Source organism: Jaculus jaculus, chromosome 10 (genome assembly GCF_020740685.1).
Source record: "Jaculus jaculus isolate mJacJac1 chromosome 10, mJacJac1.mat.Y.cur, whole genome shotgun sequence".
NCBI lineage: Eukaryota > Metazoa > Chordata > Mammalia > Rodentia > Dipodidae > Jaculus > Jaculus jaculus.
In genome coordinates, this window is record NC_059111.1 from 24,600,162 (window position 1) to 24,622,968 (window position 22,807).

The following is a 22,807-nucleotide window of genomic DNA, read 5'->3' on the forward strand; positions in this document are numbered from 1 at the left end:
ACTCAGATTCCAGACTGCCGGATGTTACGAACTGCGGTGTTTTGACTACACACAGTTTTCTACTCATAATCACTTAATCCCAGAAAACTGATACTTACTATTTTTCTCCCGTTATTCTTCAGCATGCGAGAGTCAAACTAGTATAGCTTTGGGTTGTATTATGTTAAAATGCTTGATTTTTAAAGTTCCTATTTGAGTTGCTGACAAGTTTCATAACAGGTCATTAAATGGGAGTGGGGGAGTCGGCTCAGCGGTGAAAGGTATTTGTTTGCAAAACCTGCAGGCCCAAATTCAACTCCCATAAAGCACTCACACAGAGCTGAATGCAAAGTGGTGTGTGTGTCTGTAATCCCAGGATGCCTGTGATGATGGGAATGAGAGTCAGGAGAATCCAAATCATTGAATTTTGGTGTAGGATTGGAACAGAATTTCCAATTTCTGCAATGGCTCTAAACATGTCTACTATCAAGCAAAGCAGCACTGATGGTTGTAAAGTCAAAATAGGGATCAACTATGAAAAACTGTTGAAGATGCTCTAGGTCGTGCAATATCAAATATTCAGCCAAGATTCAATTCTTCACATAAAAAGAAACATGCATCCCCATCTCATTACTATACAAATTTACTTTTGTCATTAATGGAAAATTGTTTGTATGCTAAAAAGCTGTTTTAAAATAAGTTACGGGGTGGCTGGAGAGATGACTTAGCCCTTAAGATGTTTGCTTGTGAAGCCAAAGAACCCAGGTTCAATTCCCCAGGACCCACGTAAGCCAGATGCACAAGGTGGCACATGCGTCTGGACTTTATTTGCAGTGGCCCGAGGCCCTAGTGTGCCCATTCTCTCTTTCTCTCTGCCTGCCTTTTTCTTTCTCACTTTCTTAAATAAATAAATAAATAAAATTTAAAAAGTAAATTATGATTTATTTTCAGTAAATGTTTGATTTGTACATCTATTTTATATACCTGTACACTGCAAAAATTTATACCTCAGGCAAAAGGGGGTCATGAATGAAAAAGTTTCAGAAGTCCTGGTGTTACAGCAACGTTTGTTGCTGGGACAAACACCCAACCAGAAGCAGCTTATGGGAGGAGAGGGTTTATTTTAGGTTTATAGAATCCAGGGGAAGACCCATCAGGGCAGAAGAAGCTGGCTCACTTCCATAGGTCCATGCAGCAAGCACCACCAGCCACAGTTCAAGCTGCTCTCTATACACCCAGTAGGACTGCACTCTATACACCCAGTAGGCCTGGACTACACGATCCTCTCCCAGAGATGCCTCCTACAGATGGGTGCTGGAGACTTTAGTAAGAAGCTGAACCTTAAGCAAAAATCCCTGAGTGGATGGTGGAGAGGTGCTGGAGAGGTGGCTTAATGATTAAAGGTGCTTGTTTGCAAAGCCTGATGTCCTGGGTTCAATTCCCTAGTACTCGTGTTACTGTCGGGTTCACATTGCTGGCAGAAATCACCCAACCAAGAGCAGCTTGTGGGGAAAAAGGGCTTATTTTGGCTTACAGGCTTAAGGGGAAGTTCCTTGATGGCAGAGGAAAACGATGGCATGAGCAGAGGGTGGACATCACCCCCTGGCCAACATGAGGTGGTCAACAGTGTACGAAACACTGGCTGTGACACCCATAAGCCCGCCCCCAATGATACACTGACTCCTAGAGGCGTTGATTCCCAAATCTCCATCAGCTGGGAACCCAGCATTCAAAAAGCCTAGGTTTGGGGGGGGGGCACCTGAATCAGACCACCATGCCATGTAAAGCCAAATGGACAAAGTGGCACGTGTATCTGGAGTTTGCAGTGGTAAGAGGCCTTGGCACACCCATGCTCTCTCTCTCTCTCTCTGCTTACATATAAATAAATAAAAGTATTTTTTTAAGATCCCTGAGACTGTGAGGGACATATATTCACATCCAAACCACCACACCTAGCCTACTGCAATTCATGCTTCAATTCTATGACAATGCTCACCTGTGCTCTGGGTCCTCAGGTGGGCTTGGTGACGGCCTTGATAGTCAGCAGCATGCCTGGGCCCCTACTTTACTTTTCTTTACTGTATCTATTTGAGGCGATTAAAACATTGTCAGAGACATCCAGGAGGCTAACATAAATCCATTTTCTCTCCTTGATCTGGGCTTCATGTCCGTGGCTTACCTAGCACATACTATACACTGGGACCTGCTCTGGGCACCTGCGATGGTTCACTCAGCTCACTGTTTAGAAAGCAACTCCTTCAGCCTTCTTCTCTGCTGATTGCGGGGAGAGTCACATGTTGGACTTTAGTGGCAGTTAGTATCTCCAAATCATAGCCACATGTTGAGCAAACACTGAGTACAATCTTTAAGCCTTGGTTTCCTAATCCCCCAAATGGGATCCCTAACTTTGCAGAGGTCTTCTGAAGATTTAACATATTAAAAATAAGGCTGGAGGGCTGGAGAGATGGCTTAGCAGTTAAGCACTTGCCTGTGAAGCCTAAGGACCCTGGTTCGAGGCTCAATTCCCCAGGACCCACATTAGCCAGAGGCATGAGGAGGTGTACATGTCTGGAGTTCGTTTGCAGCTGCTGGAGGCCCTGGCGCACCCATTCTGTTTCTCTGTCTGCCTTTCTCTCTGTGTCATTCTCAAATAAATAAGTAAAAATAGACATAAAATTTTTTTTTAATAGGGCTAGAGATACCGCTTAGCAGTTAAAGGCACTTGCTTGCAAATCCTTATGGTCAGGGTTTGAGTCCCCAGTGCCCAGGTAAATCCAGATGTACAAAGAGGCACATGCATCTGGAGTTTGTTAGCAATGGCAAGAGGCCCAAGCATACCCAGTCTCTCTCTTTCTCTCTGCTTACAAATGAATAATAAACAATTTTCAAAAGGGTTGGAGAAATGGCTTAGCGGTTGAGGCGCTTGCCTGCAGAACCTAATGACCAGGGTTCAATTTCCAGTATCCATGTAAGCCAGACGCACAAGGTGGCACATGCATCCAAAACTTGTTTGCAATGGCTAGAGACCCTGGTGTACCCATTCTCTCTTTCTCTCTCTCAAATAAATAAATAAATAAATTTAAAAGTATTAAAAATAGGGCTGGTGATGTTGCTTAGTGGCTAAAGGTGTGTGCTTGCAAATCCTGATGGCTGGGGTCCAAATTCCTAGTATCCACAGAAAGCCAGATGCACAAAGTGGCACATGCATGTGGAGTTTGTTAGCAGTGGCAAGAGGCCCCAGCAACCCAGTCTCTCTCTGCTTAAAAATAAATAATAAAGAATTTTAAAATATTTAAAAAAATAGTCTATGCAAAACTATCAGGCAGCTTGCTATTTGAGTCGTGACAGTGCTGGCCTATGTCATTTTCAATGCACGGCACCAGAAAGGGGATAAATTATCTGACTCTGGGAAATGTCAGCCTTCTTCTCCAAAGAGACACGTAATCCCAACCTGCGTCAATGACCACCCCAAGGCTGACAGGGACAGCCTTCATCTGAGTGCCTGCTGTGGTCAGTGGACCCCCTTCCCCGCTCTCCCGGAGACGTATGTGTATGGAACAGCATGAAAGGCACGTGAAGATTTCCCTTGGCCCTCTGTACCCAACCCCAAGTGGTAATTCGTGGCAGTGCATGTACGTAGACTGGAAGCCCATGAGCATCTCCACAAACCCTGAGAGCCTCGGGCTGGAGGTAAGAGATGAGTCTCCTAGCCCTTCGGGAAAATAAGTAAATAAATAAATAAATAAATAACTTGCAGTTTCTGGGGTCGGGGGAGTGGGGACAGCTTCATTTTTACAACTGGAGCCAAAGGTTATCTGCACTGCTCTGGGAACAAGGCTGGAGAACTGTGTTCGGTGGGGGTCATTAAAGTCTCCAATCTTCGGACGTGTCAACACTGGGAAACACAGCATTGAGTGATGGCAAGAGCTCTGGCCAGGAAAGCAGGAGCTGTTATTGCTCTTGGCAAGCGCTAGTCGGCTCTGGGATGGTCAACATGCACCATGGACCTGCTGACCCTGCTTAGGGGACTCAGGGCCTTGTTCACCGCAGCTCTGAAGGGCTGGCGCACAGGTAGGAGGTAAGTCAGAAAAGTGGACCCCACTTTTGGCAGGGAGTTCATGTTGCCTGGGGAAGGAGTGGAACGCTGCTGTTAGACCAAGGGTCCATAAGGCCCCTCTTACTCTGAGAACCCTAAGTTGGCCACAAGTCTAAAGATCTCCTCCATGGTGTGCAGGCAACTGGGGCTGTATGGATGAGCGTTGCTTCCTGATCCAGTGGCTACCGATTCCAGGCACGCCCTCCTTTCCCCTGTCCAGCTGGTTAGCTGGAGTAGGGCAAATCCTGGTTGGCCATGCTCCCATTCCAGGCACCATAAACTCATCTCCCTTTGGTTCCTGCACTCAGCCTTACAGGCAATCTTTCTTCCCACACTCTTTTCAAGGCAGAGCTCAGGTGCCCCAGCCCACCCCTGGCCATCAGAGGCACTCTGCCGCCATCTAGTGGCCTTTCAAGGCTGTACACCCTGCATGTTGAGTAGGTGGGGATGGGTGAATATTTTGCTGAAAAACAATATGTGAATATATTGCTTTCTTTAAAAAATTATTTGTGGGTGTATGTGTGCATGCATGCGTAAGCTGTGTATGTGTGTGTGTGTGGGGGGAACAGACAGAGCGTCTGAGCATGGGTATGCCTCTTACAACTGCAAATAAACTCCGGACACATGTGCCACGTTGTGTATCTGGCTTTACCTGGGTACAGGCTGGAAGGCTTTGCAAGCAAGCAAATGTCTTTAACAGCTGAGCCTGTATTTCTTTCTCTTTTTTAAATGGAGACTTTTTTTTTTAAGAGAGGGAGAGAGAAACAGACTGGGGGTGGGGAATTGGCAATCCAGAGCCTCAGCCACTGCAATCGAACTCCAGACACTGCGCCACCTAGTGGGCATGCACCTGCCTCACCTTTGTGCATCCAGCTTACATGGGATCTGGAGAATTGAACATGGGTCCTTAGGCATTGCAGGCAAGGGCCTTAACTGCTAAGTCATCTCTTCAACCCTGTATTTTTTTTTTTTTTTTGAGGTAGGGTCTCACTCTAGCCCAGGCTGACCTGGAATTCACTATGTAGTCTCAGGGTGGCCTCAAACTCACGGCGACCCTCCTACCTTTGCCTCCTGAGTGCTGAGATTAAAGGCGTGTGCCACCGTGCCCTGCCATCTTGCTTTCTTAATCAGTGGAAAATGTGATGGTTTTCCTCAACTACTTTCATGCTGTACGTACCTTGTGCTTTACATGAAAGTTTCTGTGTGTGGTGTATGCACATGTGTTTGCTGCATGCATGCAGATGTCACAACAAAACATGGGGTGTCCTCTATCTTTCTTCTGTATTATTTCCTTGAGATAGGGTCTCTCATTGAACTGAAAGCTGTCATTTTTTTGGTCAGATGGACTGACTCGTGAACTCCAGAAACTCCTGTTTTCACCTCCCTCAGGGCTGGGATTACAGACATGCATGGTCAAACATGGCTTTTTCTTTTCAGGCATGGCTTTTTAAAAATTTATTTATTAGAGAGATAGAGAATGGGCATGCCAGAGCCTGTAGCCACTGCAAATGAACTCCAGACACATGCGTCACCATATACATCGGGCTTACATGGGACCTGGATAATTGAACCTGGGTCCTTAGGCTTTGCAGGCATGCACCTTAACTACAAAGCTATCTTTCCAGCCCAATCATAGATTTTTATTTATTTATTTATTTATTTGAGAGTGACAGACAGAGAGCGAAAGAGGCAGAGAGAGAGAGAGAATGGGCGCATCAGGGCCTTCAGCCACTGCAAACCAACTCCAGATGTGTGCATCCCCTATGCATCTGGCTAACGTGGGTCCTGGGGAACTGAGCCTTGAACCGGGGTCCTTAGGCTTCACAGGCAAGCGTTTAACTGCTAAGCCATCTCTCCAGCCCCCAAGCATAGCATTTTATGTGGGAGTAGGTCCTTATGCTTGCATAGCAAGCACTCACCCTTTAAGCCACCTCCACAGACCTGAATTTTTTTTTTTTTTTAATCTTAACTGAAGCTTGATTTCCTGGTTGGGGTTTTGAGAATCCTTCAAGAAGCTGGAACCTGCTAAAACAATATAAGGTGCCATGGGTATGCAGGCTCAGCTTGTGGGCAGGCCGGCACACAAGCAGAAGGGTGGTATTTTATGATAGACAAATATCACTGGCATCAAGGAAGTGGAATAGTGAGGGCTGGAGAGATGGCTTAGCAGTTAAGGTGCTTGCCTGTGAAGCTTAAGGATCCAGGTTCAACTCCCCAGGACTCATATAAGCCTGATGTACATGGTGGTACATGTGTCTGGAGTTCCTTTGTGGTAGCTAGAAGCTCTGGCATGCCAGTTTTTTCTCTGCCTCTTTCTCCTAAATAAATAAATAAATATTAAGAAAACAGAGAAATGAATCAACTCCCCAACCCAGCCTTGGACTTCCCAGACCACACGAAGCAGACCTTCAAGATTTCACGCAAGTGTGGTTGTGGCTTGGGTGAATCTGCCCGTTAACTCTGAGCCCCGCGAAGCATTTCCTACTTCTAGAAGCAGAGCAAAGTTGGCATGGCCTGAGGTAAAGCAGGCTTCTGTCTTTTCCACTGACTTTGTGGAGGTGAGGCGAGCCAGTAAGGATGTTTATGGGTGAGTCAGCCACAGCATAACCTGGCTTGTGGGCCTGTGAAGCCTGGTATCACATGCCCTTCCCCACTCCCATGGCTCTTCCTCAGCTCCTTAAGACCAGCTCATACCCCTCTCCAAGGGACGGGTGAGTATTTTGCTGAGAAATGATATATCCATGAATTTATTATTTTTCCGATCAATGTAAACGTGGTGGGAGCATCCAAAACGCTCTAAGGTGAAGAGATGGATGTAGGCAAAGGGCTCTGGGAGCATGGATCGGAGGACGGAACGCTGTCTGGAGGAGGCAGTCCATAGGGTATTCTGGGAATAGGAAAAGCTATCTTTGGGCTCTGACTTAGTAGGCCCCTACCCCTCCTTCTCTGCCCCACGGCCACTGCTTTCTGCCATATCCAAAATTATTTAGGCCTCATTTAGAGGTGTCTGCTATATTGGGTCTGTCTTGTTTTTCTAACCTGACATCTCAAAAAATGTGCCCCCATTATGTTGTCTCCCTGTGACTCTGAAGTCAGGACAGAAATATGCTGTTGGTTTTGACTCCAAGTAATAATAGCCCTCTCTTCCTGTCTGAGACCTGCAACCCAGTTCTCTCTCCCTCCCTCTCTTTCTCTCTCTCTCCCTCTCTCTCTCTCTCTCTCTCTCTCTCTTTCTCCCTCTCTCTCTCTCTCTCTCTCTCACACACACACACACACACTCATACAAAATTAGGATCACTATCCCTGTATGTGGCAGAGTCTCATCTGTGCCATGGGGATAACGTGTCCTGCTTTGCATCACCTCACTCATACCATTGCCACCACTTGTCCCATTAGGCGGCAGGCCCCTCTGGGATGGAGACTTGATTTTCTGAATTTTCTGTCTTCGGTGGACTCTTGTCTTGCCTAGGTCCTGCAAACCCTCGCCAGGCCTTTGATGTGCTGCGCTTGGTCAAGGCAGAAGTTCCAGCCTGTACCGTGAGTGAGCCTCCTACAAGACAGCAACCCTTTCCCAAAGGTGAGTGGTTAGTTCACCGAGAAACATCTCTGAGCCTCATTCTCACACCATTGAATGAAACGATGTCAAATGCCAAAGAACAAGATCAAGGAATAAGGGGCTCTGGTTGCATGCACACACAAAACCCCAGCATTGTCTACCAGGACAATGACACAGGTCAAACTGCATTAAAGTAAAATAAGGTGACTGTGTTATTAAAGAAAAAAAAAATCCATGAGTCAAATCTTTCCGAAACCAAATGGTGACTAGAAAGTTTGAAGTTGTAATTCTTTTTTCTTTTTCTTTTTTTTTTTTTTTTTTGAGGTAGGGTTTCACTCTAGCTCAGGATGACCTGGAATTCACTATGTAGTCTCAAAATGGCCTTGAACTCAAGGAAATCCTCCTATCTCTGCCTCCCGAGTGCTGGGATTAAAGGTGTGCGCCACCACATCTGGCTTTAAGCTGTAATTCTTTTTGTTTGTTTGTTTGTTTTTGTTTTTTTGAGGTAGGGCCTCACTCTGGTCCAGGCTGTCCTGGAATTCACTATGTAGTCTCAGGGTGGCCTCGAACTCATGGCAATCCTCCTACCTCTGCCTCCTGAGTGCTGGGATTAAAGGTGTGCACCACCATGCCTGGCTTTAAGCTGTAATTCTCGATTAACAGTTTTGAATGGAAAGCTGACTCCCTTAAAGGCTGTGGTGCATTGTGGGTGATTCTCCAACATCCACACGTTAGGCGTCATTAGCCTATGGGTTCACCACATCCTTCGCCACGTGATTCAGCGCTAGCCAAAGAGACATAAGACAAGAGCTGTCGGAGGCTTCTTAATTGCTTCCAAGTGAGTGATGTGAAGCCAGTCTCACTTGTCAAACATGAGGGAGAAAGAATGTAGCCTGATTACCAGGGGCAGCCCTTTCATGAAGTGTGGGGACACTTTTGGCACCAGGATGAAGCCTACCCTGTGGACAGCAGGGTGATAAAGGACATTAATGAGTCTCCAGACTGATCTCAGAGCCTCCCGAGCTCTGGACTCCACAACATGGAGGCCAGTAAGTTTGACATGGATTTTTCTTAGTTTTATATATTTATGTGAAGGAGGAAGAGAGAGAGAATGGGTGTGCCAGGGCCTTCAGCCACTGCAAACAAACAAACTCCAGATGTATGTGCCACCTTGTGGATCTGGCTTATGTGGGACCTGGGGTAATTGAACCTGGGTCCTTTGGCTTTGCAGGCAAGTGCCTTAACCACTAAGCCATCTCTCCAGCCCTGTTTTTTTTTTTAAATTTTTTATTTTTTATTTATTTGAGAGCGACAGACACAGAGAGAAAGACAGATAGAGGGAGAGAGAGAATGGGCGTGCCAGGGCTTCCAGCCTCTGCAAACGAACTCCAGACGCGTGCGCCCCCTTGTGCATCTGGCTAACGTGGGACCTGGGGAACCGAGCCTCGAACCGGGGTCCTTAGGCTTCACAGGCAAGCGCTTAACCGCTAAGCCATCTCTCCAGCCCATCCAGCCTGTTTTTAAAAAGTTATTTATTTATTGGGGGGAGAGAAAAAGAGGCAGATAGGAAGAGAAAGAATGGGCATGCCAAGGCTACCTTGTGTATTTGGCTTACATGGGTTCTGGAGAATCAGACCTGGGTCCCTAGGCTTCGCAGGCAGGCAAGCACCTTAACCACTAAGCCATCTCTCCAGCCCTGGATTTTTTTTTTCTCTTCCATTCAGTCCGAAGCAACTCGCTTATAGGAGCCAATCCTTTGTGGAAGAATGGGAAGTAGAAAATGAAGGCCGTGGAAATGCACAGGACTTGGAGTGACAGAAAGTAAGGTAGAGAAGAAACCAAGCTCGTCCTTCAGTGTATCAGTGCGACAGGCCCCGGGCACGTCTGCTTCTCTTCTCCCCGTGCTGTTCTGTTCATCCCTGTGGACTCCCATGGAGCTTGGGTTATCACTACTGAAGGGAGACGGCATAACCGCAAAGAGACCCAGAGCACAGGCCGTGTGTAGAGCGCATGATGCCAAGTTGGGGGTGAAGGGCACGGTGGTTTGACTTTGGTGGCCTCCATAAACTCATGTGTTCTGAACGCTGGCTTGTTTCCCAGCTGGTGGTAGTTGGGAAGGTGGAGTCCTGCTGGCGGAGGTGTGTTGTTGGGGGTGGGCTTTGGATGCTACAGCTAGCTGGCACCCCCTTGCCAGACACAGCTCCTTCTCCTCCTGTTGCTCACCTGATGTTGCAAGGAGGCGATGTCCAGCCTCTGTTCTGCCATCTTCTTCCTGCCATCATGAAGTGTATGCCACCCCCCAACTACCAGCCAAAGTAATCTTTCCTCTCATCAGCTGCTCAGGTGTTTTTTGTTTTTTTTTTAATTTTCTTTTGTTTTTCGAGGTAGGGTCTCTCTCTAGCCCAGGCTGACCTGGAATTCACTATGTAGTCTCAGGGTGGCCTTGAACTCACGATCCTCCTACCTCTGCCTCCCAAGCGCTGAGATTAAAGGCATGTGCCGCCACACCCAGCTTTGGTCAGGTGTTTTGTACTGGAGATGAGAAAGTAATAATAGGGGGAAGGAGTTTTCCTCCATCCCCTTTCACACTGTAATCGCTCCAGCATCCCCGGGACTTTGCATCATGGGCACCACGGCAAGGGTAAGAGTCAACCAAAGCAAGTGGCGAGCAAGAATGCAAACGCCACCCTTAGGATGGCTATTATCCAGAAATGGAGACTAACAAGTGTCGGTGAGGATATGGGAAGGCGGAGCACGTGGGTGTGGCTGGTGAGAGGGTAACGTGGCACAGCTGCTGTGAAAGAATAATAGAACAAGTCCTCAGAACGTTGAAAACAGACCGAGCCCATGATCCAGCCATTCTACCCTGAACATACACCCCCAAGAATTAGAAGCAGGGTCTCAAAGAGGTATGGACTCATAGCAGCATTTTTCATAGCAGCTAAAATACGGAAGTCACCCAAGTGTCCCCAGGCAGATAAATGGAAAAGCAAAATGTGGATTCACGCACAGAGGATGGGGCAGCATTCAGCTGCAAGCCGGAGGAGATTCTGGCCCGCGCTTTAACATAGGTGGGGTGTGTGGGGGGGGTGCCGAGGACACCACTCTCATTGAAAGAAACGAGTCGCAAAAGGGCTAATACTGTGTCATTTCACTTAGAAGAGATTCCTTGAGTGGCCAGATTCAAAGACAGAAGTGGAATGGTAGTTGCCAAGGGCTGGAGGAGGAGGGTGGTGACTAGTGTGTACAGAGTTGCTATTTTGGAAGAGCTCTGGGGGACAGATGGCAGTGGTAGTTGCACACCATAAAGAGATGGGGGGAGAGTTCCCCTTGGTCACCTCGTGACCTTGAACAGGCTCCCTGCCCTCGGGGCCTTGGTATCCTTTTAGAATCCTTAGAGCACCCACCCTTCTAAGGTCTCTTGCAACCCAACCGGTCTCAAGAGTCTGAACACTGCAAAGCACAATTGTCACCAGGCTCCAGGAACGGGAGGGCAGCTGAGTCACTAGGCGCCCTCTCAAGGGTGTCCCTGAGGGCCCTTCATTTCCTACACAAAAGATCCATTCCTAGCTACAGCACTTCCCTGAGGAGGAAGAGGTCTTATTGACAAAGACGTGCACTGGACCGAGCACGGTTAAATAGGGGTGCTTCATTTCGGATCACACTGCTTCACAAAGGGCCAGGCTGGGAAAACCCCGGGAGATGCAGCCAGTGCCAAGAAGAGTGGCCTCACTCCACTGCGGTGAGCTTGTTGACTCCACAGTCCCTGGCTTCCGTCCTGTGCCGGCTCTTCCTTCCTCCAGGAAGCCTCTGGCTGTCAGGTGGTCCCTGCTGAGAGCTCCCAGCAACCAGGCAAATCCCATCCCCGGCTGCTTCCTATTTATCCATGTTTGAGCTGCGTTCGAGGGCATACCTGGGGAGCCAAATCAAATCAAGGGCCTCTCTGCCTTGTGGGCACTTCATTTGTATTCTGGGTGGGAGAGACCTCGCAGAGGCGCAATCCAGAAGCTAATTGAATGGTGGAGCCTGGCCTCTGATGGAATTTCTCTTTGAAATTCAACCTGGGGAGTGGATCATGCATATCAGAATAGGTTTTGGGGGGGGGCACTCCATAGTGTGGCTCACCTGCAAGGGGTATGCCCACAGAGTGGTATACCACAGTAACAGGATCAAATGTGCACATTGCTTTGCATCAGAATCCTTGGTGGATTTGCTATCTTTTTCCATGCCATTTAACTATGAACTTGAACTGGATCCCTCATGCAGAATCAGACCAGGACAGAAGAGCCAGGGCAAGTTCCCGGGCTATGTTAAGGCTGCACTATGGCAACTGACCACCAGAAGGCAGTGACACGGTTACTCAATGGGTGCTCAGGGGAAGGCCAGCTGGCTGGGCTATTCCTTCCACCCACTGAAAGGAGCTTCAACAGGACAGCAGCAGAGCAGGGAGCCAAGCTCTGTGGTTCTTCTTGAGCACCCACTGGAGCTGCTCCATGGGGCATGGGTACACAAAGCTAAGTAGCCCTGGCTCGTGGACCACCGGGACTTAGCTCAGCCTGTAAGCTAATGGGTGGGGACTGGGGAGAAGAGGGGTGGTTGTCAGGAAGAGTTTCTACCACCAGGCATACCTCGGCCATCTCCTGCCTGCCTGGCTGTCTTTTTCTTCCAGGGTCCTGCTGACTCGATGCATAATACTTGGAAAGGTGATTTTTATTTATTTATGTATTTATTGATTTTCAGAGAAAGCCACTGGGGTTTCACTTCTCCACAAGAAGGTGCACAGTTTCCCAATTGCTGGGCAATTTATCTCTGGAAGGGGAAGCCCCATCAGGAAATAAACCCAGGGAATCTGAGCTCTGCAAATGTGGCTTAGCTATGGCTTCAGAAGTACCTGGCAAGCCTTCCTTTTTTGCGCTCAAAGCAGCCAACGTGTTCAAAAATATTTACAGGCACCTCGGACAGTTGCCAGGAAGTGGACCTTAAGGTTTATAATTCCGTGTTTGAGAGCCACAGGGTGAGGCTGGGGAGAGCTTGGGTGGGAGTCAGAAATCTAAGCTACCGTGAGGCTCTAGATCCTGCGGCCGACCTTCTGTGGCTTTCAACACTCCAATCTCCCACCAGTGAAAAACAGGGCCTCCGGCTGTTCCCTTCCTTGCCCTCGCTCAATGGGAACACCCCACCATTCTCCTGACGAGGATCTGTGAGACAGATCAGGCTAATGAGAAATGAACTGAGAAACAAAGCCTGACGACAAGCTAAGCACAAGCCCATAAAAGCCACTGTTTTGTACTGGGGAAGAGCATGCCTTCTGGTCCTTACTGGGAAGAGAGGGGGCTGATGCCTGCAAAGCACCTAGCTGGATTCAGTCCATCAGCACGTTGCTGCATGCAGAGCACTTTGAACAAGGAAAAGTACAGTCCAGGTTCATTCTTTGCAGAACCTGTGACCTTGGGGACATTCCTAATCCTCGAGGTCTCTTGTTTCCCAGGTGTACAGAGAGGGAGTTAAACAGGTTATTATGGATCATTTCAGGCTTTAAACAAATTTTATGACTCTCGAAGTTCCAAGCAAATGTCACACAAGACATAAGAGTTTGTCTAGCAACCCAAAGTCTTTTTTTTTTTTTCCTGACGAAATCATGTCTGAGGAGAGAACTGGCCTGAGTGGCCTAATGTGAACTTCTGGTCTCTTCCTATCGCTTATTTCTGCTGCTGCCTCTTGGGAGGTCCCCATGGAAACTTGAGAGTTATGCAAGAGGCTTTCAGCCACGCCAGCACCTACCCTTCTCTTTGGTACTCTTCGTCCGGGTTTGACAGGAGCTGAGAGCCCCCCGTAGAGAGGTCAGCGGCTGCCAGGGGCAAGTCCCTGGAGGCGAAGTTCACAAGCTGCACGGGAGCAATGCTCTTGGTCTCTTCCTCCACTTGCTGGGAGATGATCTCAACTTCAGAAATTCCTCTTTCAATGGCAGGCCTGAGGTGCAGAGGAGGAATGACAGCAAGTGTTAGCCTCTGAAACCCCAGTACTGCTTACATTTGTAACACTGAGAGAGAAGGCACTGGAATCAACACTGTGCTGCTGTGTGTGTGTGGGGGGGGGGTAGGCGAAGGAAGCACAGGGTTGCTATTCTTTCCCCCCTACCTGGCCAGCTGGGGACCAGAGCAAAGCCCTATGCAGTCCCCTTTTATTCACTGATTGGGGTGAATGGGAGGATCTGAATATCTGGGCTTTGGGAGTAGAGCCTTCATGAAGGAGAGATCAGGCTCCTCCGCCAACCAGCCTGCGCTTTAAACTGTCGCAATGTACTTAATGGGGTTCTCTGTAAAGTTTCTTTCCAATGCTCACATCATCTGTGCGCCGCGTGTCACAGCTGGATGTATTGCTGGTGGCCACAGGCCTCCTTGGTACTTGTGGGCCTTCGTGTGGTAAAGACAGCCAAGGACACCTGGGGGTGCTGCTCTCTCCTGACTTGATCCCCTTTTCCAGAGGTTGGGAGTAAGGCTGGGGAGATGGCTTAGCTGTTAAGGAGCTTGCCTGTGAAGCCTAAGGACCCAGGTTCGATTCCCCAGGACCAACGTAAGCCAGATGCACAAAACGGCACCTGTGTCTGGAGATCATCTGTAGTGTCTAGAGGCCCTGGCATACCTGCATCTTTCTCTCTCTCTCTCAAATAAATAAATTTTTTTTTTTTAAAGTTGGGTCATAGGTGATAGGGTCACCTAATGAAACCAAGGAGTTGGGGTCTCTAATGTCACTGGCAGGTTTATCCTGGGCACTGTTACGTGGACAGTGAACTCTATAAATTCTAAACTATTTCTAACAGCTATTTTCTGACCAATAAAACACAGTGCAAATTATCCAATAAGTCCAGACCCTAATCTGCCTTTTCTTGGATCATCCAGATAATGAGAGGGAAAGTTTTTTTTTTTATTTTTTTTTTTTTATTTGAGTGTCACACACAGGTGGTGGGCCAGTGTACCAAGTAATTCCAGATGCCCTGACTCTCGTTTCTAGGCCTTCTTTTAAATCTTTGCTTTTTCCAACCCGTCAAGCACAGATTAATAGTACTCATCACTGTGTGACATTTACAAAATGACTCAAGAGTCTCAGACAGAACAGTCACAGGACGAGCGGCTTCTGTTTCTCAACAATTGATATGAAAGAGTGGGTGTTTATGGGGAATCCCAGTTCCTCCAGATGCTTCCAAAAAAAGTAGACGCTGGGTTGACGTTTTTCTCTTTTTCTTAGGGCCTATTCAAGGAAACCAGATTGAAATTTTTTTTAGAAATTATTTGCATGTGTGTGAGTGTATATGTGCATGTACACGTACGTGTGCCAGGGTCTCTTGCTACTACAAATGAATATGCCACTTTTTGTGTCTATCTTTATGTGGATGGCTGGGGAATTTAACCCAGGGGAAGGCTTTGCAAGTAAGCATCTTTAATCGTGGATCCATGTCCTCAGCCTTAGAAGTAGGGTTTTTTATTTTTTGGCTTTTTTAAATGTTTTTTTTAAAGTTATTTATTTATTTATCTGAGAGCGACAGACAGAGAAAGAAAGAGGCAGACAGAGAGAGAGAGAGAGAGAGAGAGAGAGACAGGGAGAGAGAATGGGTGTGCCAGGGCCTCCAGCCATTGCAAATGAATTCCAGATGCGTGCGCCCCCTTGTGCATCTGGCTAACGTGGGTCCTGGGGAATCAAGCCTCGAACCAAGGTCCTTAGGCTTCACAGGCAAGTGCTTAACTGCTAAGCCATCTCTCCAGCCATTTTTGGTTTTTTGAGGTAAGGTCTTGCTTTAGCCCAGGCTGACCTGGAATTCACTATGTAGTCTCAGGGTGGCCTCGAACTCGCAGCGATCCTCCTACCTCTGCCACCTGAGTGCTGGGATTGAAGGTGTGTGCCACTACCACCTGGCGAAATTGGATTTTTTAACTGAACAAATGGAACATTCTGATTAATGGGATGTTCAAGGAGAGCTGGACAAGGTTTGTAAGACTAACAGGATATCACTCCAAGAAGCATGGAAAAGTTTACTTCTGCCTTCTTAACGGTCCCATCCTCTAGTCTCCTTCTGCCTCATAGTGGCCTAACTCCATCTCTGGCCACGCAGCCATCTCAGCAGAGAGACAAGGCCTCCTTTGGTGGGACTGAAACTCATACGCTCATGGATTACTTATTGAAAGTGTGCCCTGGTCTTATGTAGGAAGAATCCTAAGGTACACAAAATGTATTAACAGCTCCATTCCTCATCCTTCAGTAAAAATCTCCCCTCTCACGATCTGTAACCCCTGGTTTTTGTTTTTTTTTTTTGAGATAGGGTCTCGTTGTAGCTCAGGTGACCAGGGAATTCACTATGTAGTCTCAAGGTAGCCTTGAACTCATGGCAATCCTCCTACCTCTGCCTCCTGAGTGCTGGGGCTAAAGGCAAGAGCCACCATGCCCAGTACTTGTGATCCCCTTTGCCATGTTACTTTGCAGCTTCTCCCACCAAGGGAAACCGTGTTATTTCCCCAACTCTAGAGTCCGTGTTCAGTCATGTGAATTGTTTTGGCCAATGGCATGTTAATAGGCAGGATACCCGCAGAGCCAGTGGAAAGGAACTTGTGAATTTCTACCCCGCCAAGATGACCAGCAGAGAGAGACCAGCCTAGATGACTGGAGGATCAGAGTCGTGCTGAAGACTCACCTATGTCAGGTGGCAGCCAGCCCAATCCCTCCATAAAGGGCAGTCCCCAGCAAGAGCAGTAGAGCCAAATAGACAATCACCCCAGGCATGTACGTGACCAACATTTAACACTGAATCATACTGAGGTAGGTCGCCATACAGCACTGTGGTGGCCATAGATCATGTGTCATGTTCCAGACGACTGAGCAGTCAGTCAGACCCAAAGCCACAGAGGCTAGGACAGTGTGGTGTAATAGAAGCGTTATTGTTATGCTGGTATATTTACCCGTGAGTGACAAAACACAGAATAAATTTCTGTCTGGAGACTTGCCACACTGATGCTTGGTAAGATAGGTGGATGGTCCACATGATATCTTAAGTGCTGGGAACTCCCTCAACAGTTTCCCGGTTGCATAAAGCTTGCTTTTAGAAACCCTCTCATGATTTCTAAATTTCCTTGCAATTCCTATTTTGTTCACCCTAAGCACTTCCCACTCCTGTTTGGGGGTTTGCTTTGGGAAGGTTTCCTTTCTTTTTTGTGGCCTCTTACTAAGAGAAATGTGTACAGCAGTGGCCTGAATTAGTAGCTGTCCATCCCATTATAGCAACATCCAGAAAGCCAGTCCTTAAGGTACTTACTGTGGATCAGTCATGTTGAAAGATGCAACCAGAGCCATGGGTTTTCTTGATGTCTAGTGGGGCTCAGCTGTTATGAAGCCTGGTCTCAGCATTTCCAAGTGGGGGTTCTACAAGAAACATGCAAGTACAGTGCCCTGAAACCAAAAACGGGAATTCATTACCTTAGACAGCAAGTGGAAATCCTCCTAAGCTCATCTAAAACTGGAAGCACTTAGCACTGCCCCCGTGTAGTACTTTTCATCACTGTAATGTCTAATTCTTCCAATAATCCTAGTGAGGGTAACAATGGGCACAATGGTTCTCCCTTGCTCTCTCTCCCTACCCTCCAGGGCTCCTGACGTATTCAGCACTACCCTAAACTACTGTTCCAAAAAAGCCCACCATAGATTATAGCTCTGTCTTTCTTTTCTTCTCTGATGAGCCTTCAGTGAGACAGCCAATAGACAGAGCAGGTAGGAGGACAGAATTTAGGGCCAGACTGTCAGGGTCAGAATCCCATTCCTACTTACCCCCTCCACCCTGTTTCCCCGTCTATAAAATGGGGATAATAATAGCACTGATTACACAAGGCAATGCAGGAAAGAGACTTAGAATAGCACCTGGGACATAGTAAGCACTACATATTTCTTGGCTTTTCAAAATTAAGATTGTGTAACTTGATGTACATGATCACATTTCAGAGTCACCTGGATGCCTGAATGAAAGGCTTCCCTCCCCAAATTTGGCCTCGGTAAATAAAATATGCACGTTAATTAATTAATCAATGTGACAGTAGTACAAAGAAGAGATGATGCAACCCTGCAGAAGGCACCCAGGCAGACAGACCCTACTTTTAAAAAACTATTTACTTATTTATGAGAGAGAAAGAGAGAAAGGGAGGGAGGGAGGGAGGGAGAGCATGGGCGCAGCAGGGCTTCTAGCCACTGCAAACGAGCTCCAGACACATGTGTCACCTTGTGCATCTGGCTTTACGTGGGTATTGGGGAATTGAACACATGCACCACCTTGTGCATCTTGCTTTATGTGGGTTCGGGGGAATCGAACCCAGGCCCTTTGGCAAGCACCTTAACCACTAAGCCATCTCTCCAGCCCCCGTCCCCTCTTCTGAGAGATAACACAACTCTATGGAAAGCCCACAGGCAGACAGACCCACCTCTGGTAGTACAATCCTGAAGAGAGCATACAGGCAGACAAACCCTCTGGCTTGTGTGGGATCTGAAGAGCCAAACATGGGTCCTTAAGCTTTGCAAGCAAGCATCTTAACCGCTAAGCCAACTCTCCAGCCCCTCATTTTCTTAATATTGCTAAATATTTCCCTGCTTGTCCTGTACTTTATTTATTTATTTATTTGAGAGTGACAGACAGAGAGAGAAAGAGGCAGATAGAGAGAGAAAGGGGCACACCAGGGCCTCCAGCCACTGCAAATGAACTCCAGACGCATGCACCCCCTTGTGCATCTGGCTAATGTGGGTCCTGGGGAATTGAACCTGGGTCCTTTGGCTTTGCAGGCAAACGCCTTAACTGCTAAGCCATCCCTCCAGCCCTGTCCCGTAATTTTTTTTAGAGGCTTATTCAATGAGGAAGCAAACAAGGCTCACACACGATGGCTGGCTCATGACTCTTGAGTCTCATTCAGCCTGTGGGTTCCTCCTCTGTCTCACTTGCCCTCTGCATGATGCTGGTAAAACTGGTCATTTGTCTCAGGGTCTGGAGTGCAGCAACTGCATCCCATTAGTGGATATAATTAATCAACATGGCCTTTGTCCCATGTGGTTCCTGTAAATTTTAATTAGTTTATAGACTTTAACTGGTACCAAGTTCATTTTCTTTGGTAAGATGTTATGGGTAGTGTGATAACTTCTAACAGGAGACAAATATTATTTTCTTGTCCCTTGTTTTATGACATCACCTGCCATTGATGATGTCCTAGAGCCATTCACTCATTCAGATTTGCAAAACGGTGATAATTTAATTTTACTTTTTCCAATCAGTTTCCACAAAGATGACCTTTCCCTCATCAATGGTTTGATGAGACCAAGATGCAGTTTATGTAGAGAAGGGATTCGAGCTCAACGTGCCCCCTTTGCCAGCTTCCTATGCATGTGCGTGAGCAGGCTAAAAGACAATGTCACATGTTGCAGGCCATCTTTTTTTTTTTTTTTTTTTTGAGACAGGGTCTCTCGTTGGCCTGTACCTGATCTAAATCAGCAGACTGGCCAGCCCAGTGCATCCCAGGAATCCTCCAGCCTCCGCTTCCCCAGAGCTGAGATTACAGGTATGCACCATCACACCCAGCTATTTCCCATGTGTCCTGAGGATCGAAACTTATGTCTGCATGCTTGTCCCAGGCACCCTCTTTTGGTTTCCAGAACAACTTAGCATCTCATCATCTACCCACGAAATCGATGAGGTGTTCCCTGTGTTCCACAACCTCGGGGATCCATTCCCTCACTGTGCAGAAGCTGTGTGGGGGAGCAGATTCCCTGACAGGTGACCGTAGTTTCCTGGAGAGGAAATGCAGGAATGGGGAAGGGGAGGCCGGCCTTTCAGAACAGGCGCAACGCTAAGGCAAGGAAGTGGGTAAAGTCACATTGAGACAGGCACAGAGTAGTCATCTCAGCTGGAGGTCCTGATCCTTCGCAAGCAGTACATTTTAGCAAGCAAAGTACCTGGAGACGTTGGGAACACTTCGCCTAGCTGTTACTTAAAAATAATAGTTTGAAAACAAAGCCACCCCCGGAAGCACAAGCCTAGCACAAAGCAGGTGTAGTCTAGCACTCTATAAATGAACATCTGACGTGCTAACCAGCTGCCTGTCAACCTGGTACAAGCAGGAGAAAATGCCTGTCTTTGGCTTTACTGGGGCTCCTTTTTAGAAAGGCTGCTTTTTAGACCTGAGTAAAATTCCAGATTCTTCTACCTGTGGGTCGTGTGTTGCTAACTGACACCATGATGGCTTGCTGCAGCAAATCTTGCCTTGGGATTTTAGGGTTGAAAAAGGCTGTTAAGACCAAGTAATTAGTTTCTTGTCTACTAAGTTAAAAGCTGTAATTCAGTGCTTCTAACTCTGGAGGCCCCCAGCTCCATTCTTTACCCTTTGGCGTATGTGGCTTATTTCCATAACCATCCATTGGTTCCTACATGTGGCTTTTTTACTCATACCTTTTGTGAAATCCCAATGCACAGGCTTCCCTGTGGAAATGTTCATTAGAACTCTGCTGGTGGAGGCGGAGAAGTCAGTGCCTCACGGTTTTCTGATATGCAGGCTCTCTATTTACCCTTTAGACAAGTGGTTCTTCAACCTTCTCCAAAACCTGATTCTCCCAGAGACTTCCTCTGATAATGTTTGGGGGCCTCAGAGTTTATACTTCTAACAAGTCTCTGGTGGAGACTGATTTGCTAATGAACAGATCACAACTCTGGTGTGAACTGGGAGTTTTGCTCTGGATGAAGTTAACTGACTGCCAGGCTCATGGTGAAATCATCAGCAGAGCCGTCTCTGGCCGGGTTCTAGGACCAGAGAGGGGCCTGGAGGAAGATGTTCCTGGGACTGGATCAGAGGCTTGGGGACATAACCACAGATCCACTCTTTTATCCTGAGTTATTGAAGTATGATTGTATGTATTTTTTATAAGAAACACAAAATTTTGACTTAGGTATGTTGCTTCTAGTCCCAGCTATGCAGGAGGCCAAGGCAGGAGGATTACTTGAGCCCAGTTGATCAAAGCCAGCCTCAGGTAACACAGCAAGACCTCGTCTCAAAAACAAAACATATTAATATATGTATGCATACACTGTGCAATGGCTACCAGAGTAAAATTCTTGATCCCCTCACATAGTCATTTTATTATTTTAAAATTTATTTTTATTGATAATTAAAAAAATATTTTTAGTTGTTTACTAGAGAGTGGGGGAGAGGGAGGGAAAGAGAGAGAAGATGAGCATTCCAGAACCTCCTGCCACTGCGAATGAATTCCAGATGCATTGCAGGTGCCACTTTGTGGGTCTGGCTTTACATGGGAACCAGGAAGTCAAACCCAGGCTGTCAGGTTTTATATGCAAGAAAGCCTTTAACCACTGAACAATCTGCTCAGCCTGACAATTTTTTTTCTAATATTTTATTTATTTATTTGAGAGACAGAGAGAGAAAAAAAGAGGCAGTGACACAGAGAGAGAATGGGTGTGCCATCGCCTCCAGCCACCAGAAAAAAACTCCAGATGCATGTGCCACATTGTGCATCTGGCTTACCTAGGTACTGGGAAATCGAACCTGGGTCTTTAGGCTTCATAGGCAAGTGCCTTAATCTCTAAGCCATCTCTCCAGCCCAAGCTGACAATTTTTATACATGTAAATATTTTGATTATATTCACCTCCCATTACCTTTTTATGTCCCCCAGAATTTTATTGTTGGCACACTTGAGATTTTTCTTAGCATATCTCAAACATAAAATACACTAGTATTAATCATTATTGGTCACCATGCTATACGTTAGGTCTCTGGTATTTATTCATCTTAACAATTGAAGATATTTTTAATATTTCATTTGTTTACTGGAGATAATATGAATGGGCATGCCAGGACCTCCAGCCACTGCACATGAACTCCAGACGTATGTACCACCTTGTGCATCTGCCTTACATGGGTACTGGGGAATTGAACCTGGATCCTTCGGCTTAGCAGGCAAGCACCTTAACTGCTAAGCCATATCTCCAGCCCACAACTGAAGATTTTCACCTCTCTCTTTCCCTCATCCCTCAGTCTCTAATATCCACCATTCATGTCTGTCTTATAAATTCAACATTGTTTTAGATTTCACATAGAAGGGAGGTTATGCAGTATTATCTTTCTGTATCTATTTTTCTTCCACTTGCTAATGTATTCAAGCTTCATGTATCTTGCTATAGATGGCAGGATTTCCTTCCTTTTAAAGACTCAATAAGCCAAGTGTGGTGGTTTATGCCTTTAAACTCAGCACTTGCGTACACATGTGCATGGAGGCCAGAAGATAACCTCAGGTGTCATTCTCCAAGTGCCATATACCTTTTCTTTAAAATTTTTTTTTGTTTATTTTTATTTATTTATTTGAGAGCGACAGACAGAGAAAGAGGCAGATATATAGAGAGAATGGGCGCACCAGGGCCTCCAGCCACTGCAAACGAACTCCAGACGCATGTACCCCCTTATGCATTTGGCTAACGTGGGTCCTGGGGAATCGAGCCTCGAACCGGGGTCCTTAGGCTTCACAGGCAAGCGCTTAACCGCTAAGCCGTTTCTCCAGTCCCCATATACCTTTTTTGGTACAGAATCACGAACTGGCCAAGAACTGGTCAGTAAGTTAGACTGGCTGGCCAGCAGGGGCCGGGGGTCTTCGTGTCTCTTTCCTCACCCCCACCCCGTCCAAGACCAGTGCCAGGATTGCAAGCACGTGACATCCAGCCTGTTTTTCTTTGCTGTGTTTTTAATGTGGGTTCTGGGGATCAAACTCAGGCCCTCACACTTGCAAAGCTAGCACTTTATCACCTCAGCCGTTTCTTCAGCCCCTTTGTTCAATTTTAATTGGGTTGTTTTTAATCGTATTTAGTTGTATGAGTTCTTGGTAAATTGTGAATACCAACCTTATGTCATATATGTGGTTGACAACCCCTTTCTTCTGCTCTGAATTTGCCTTTTCACTTTGCTATTTCCTTTGATGTGAAGAAACCTTTGAGTTTGGTATAGTTATGCACATTTGTTTTTGCTTTTGATGCTTGTGTTTTTAGTGTCAAGTAAAAAAAAAAAAAAAAAAAAAAAAAAACAATCATTACCAAGATCAATGTCAAGGAGCTTTCCTCCTGTTTACACCTAGGAGTTTTCATGGTTCCATGTCTTTTGTT

The 22,807-nt window shown here is 46.8% G+C and overlaps 1 protein-coding gene across 2 annotated transcripts in view; it reads right to left on the reverse strand.

The window, feature by feature from the left end:
- Positions 1-22,807, reverse strand: part of Tmem266 (transmembrane protein 266) — a 141,306-nt gene that overhangs the window by 61,933 nt on the left and 56,566 nt on the right. Inside the window, exons 2-3 of one of the 2 annotated variants that reach the window (XM_004660427.2) lie at positions 16,933-17,066; positions 13,413-13,601 (exon numbers count right to left, since the gene is read on the reverse strand). In XM_004660427.2, coding sequence (XP_004660484.2) covers positions 13,413-13,601; positions 16,933-16,970 — 227 coding nt within the window. In that variant the 5' untranslated portion in view covers positions 16,971-17,066. The remainder of the gene's footprint in view (positions 1-13,412; positions 13,602-16,932; positions 17,067-22,807) is intronic. The other variant, XM_045160789.1, reaches the window with a different exon arrangement.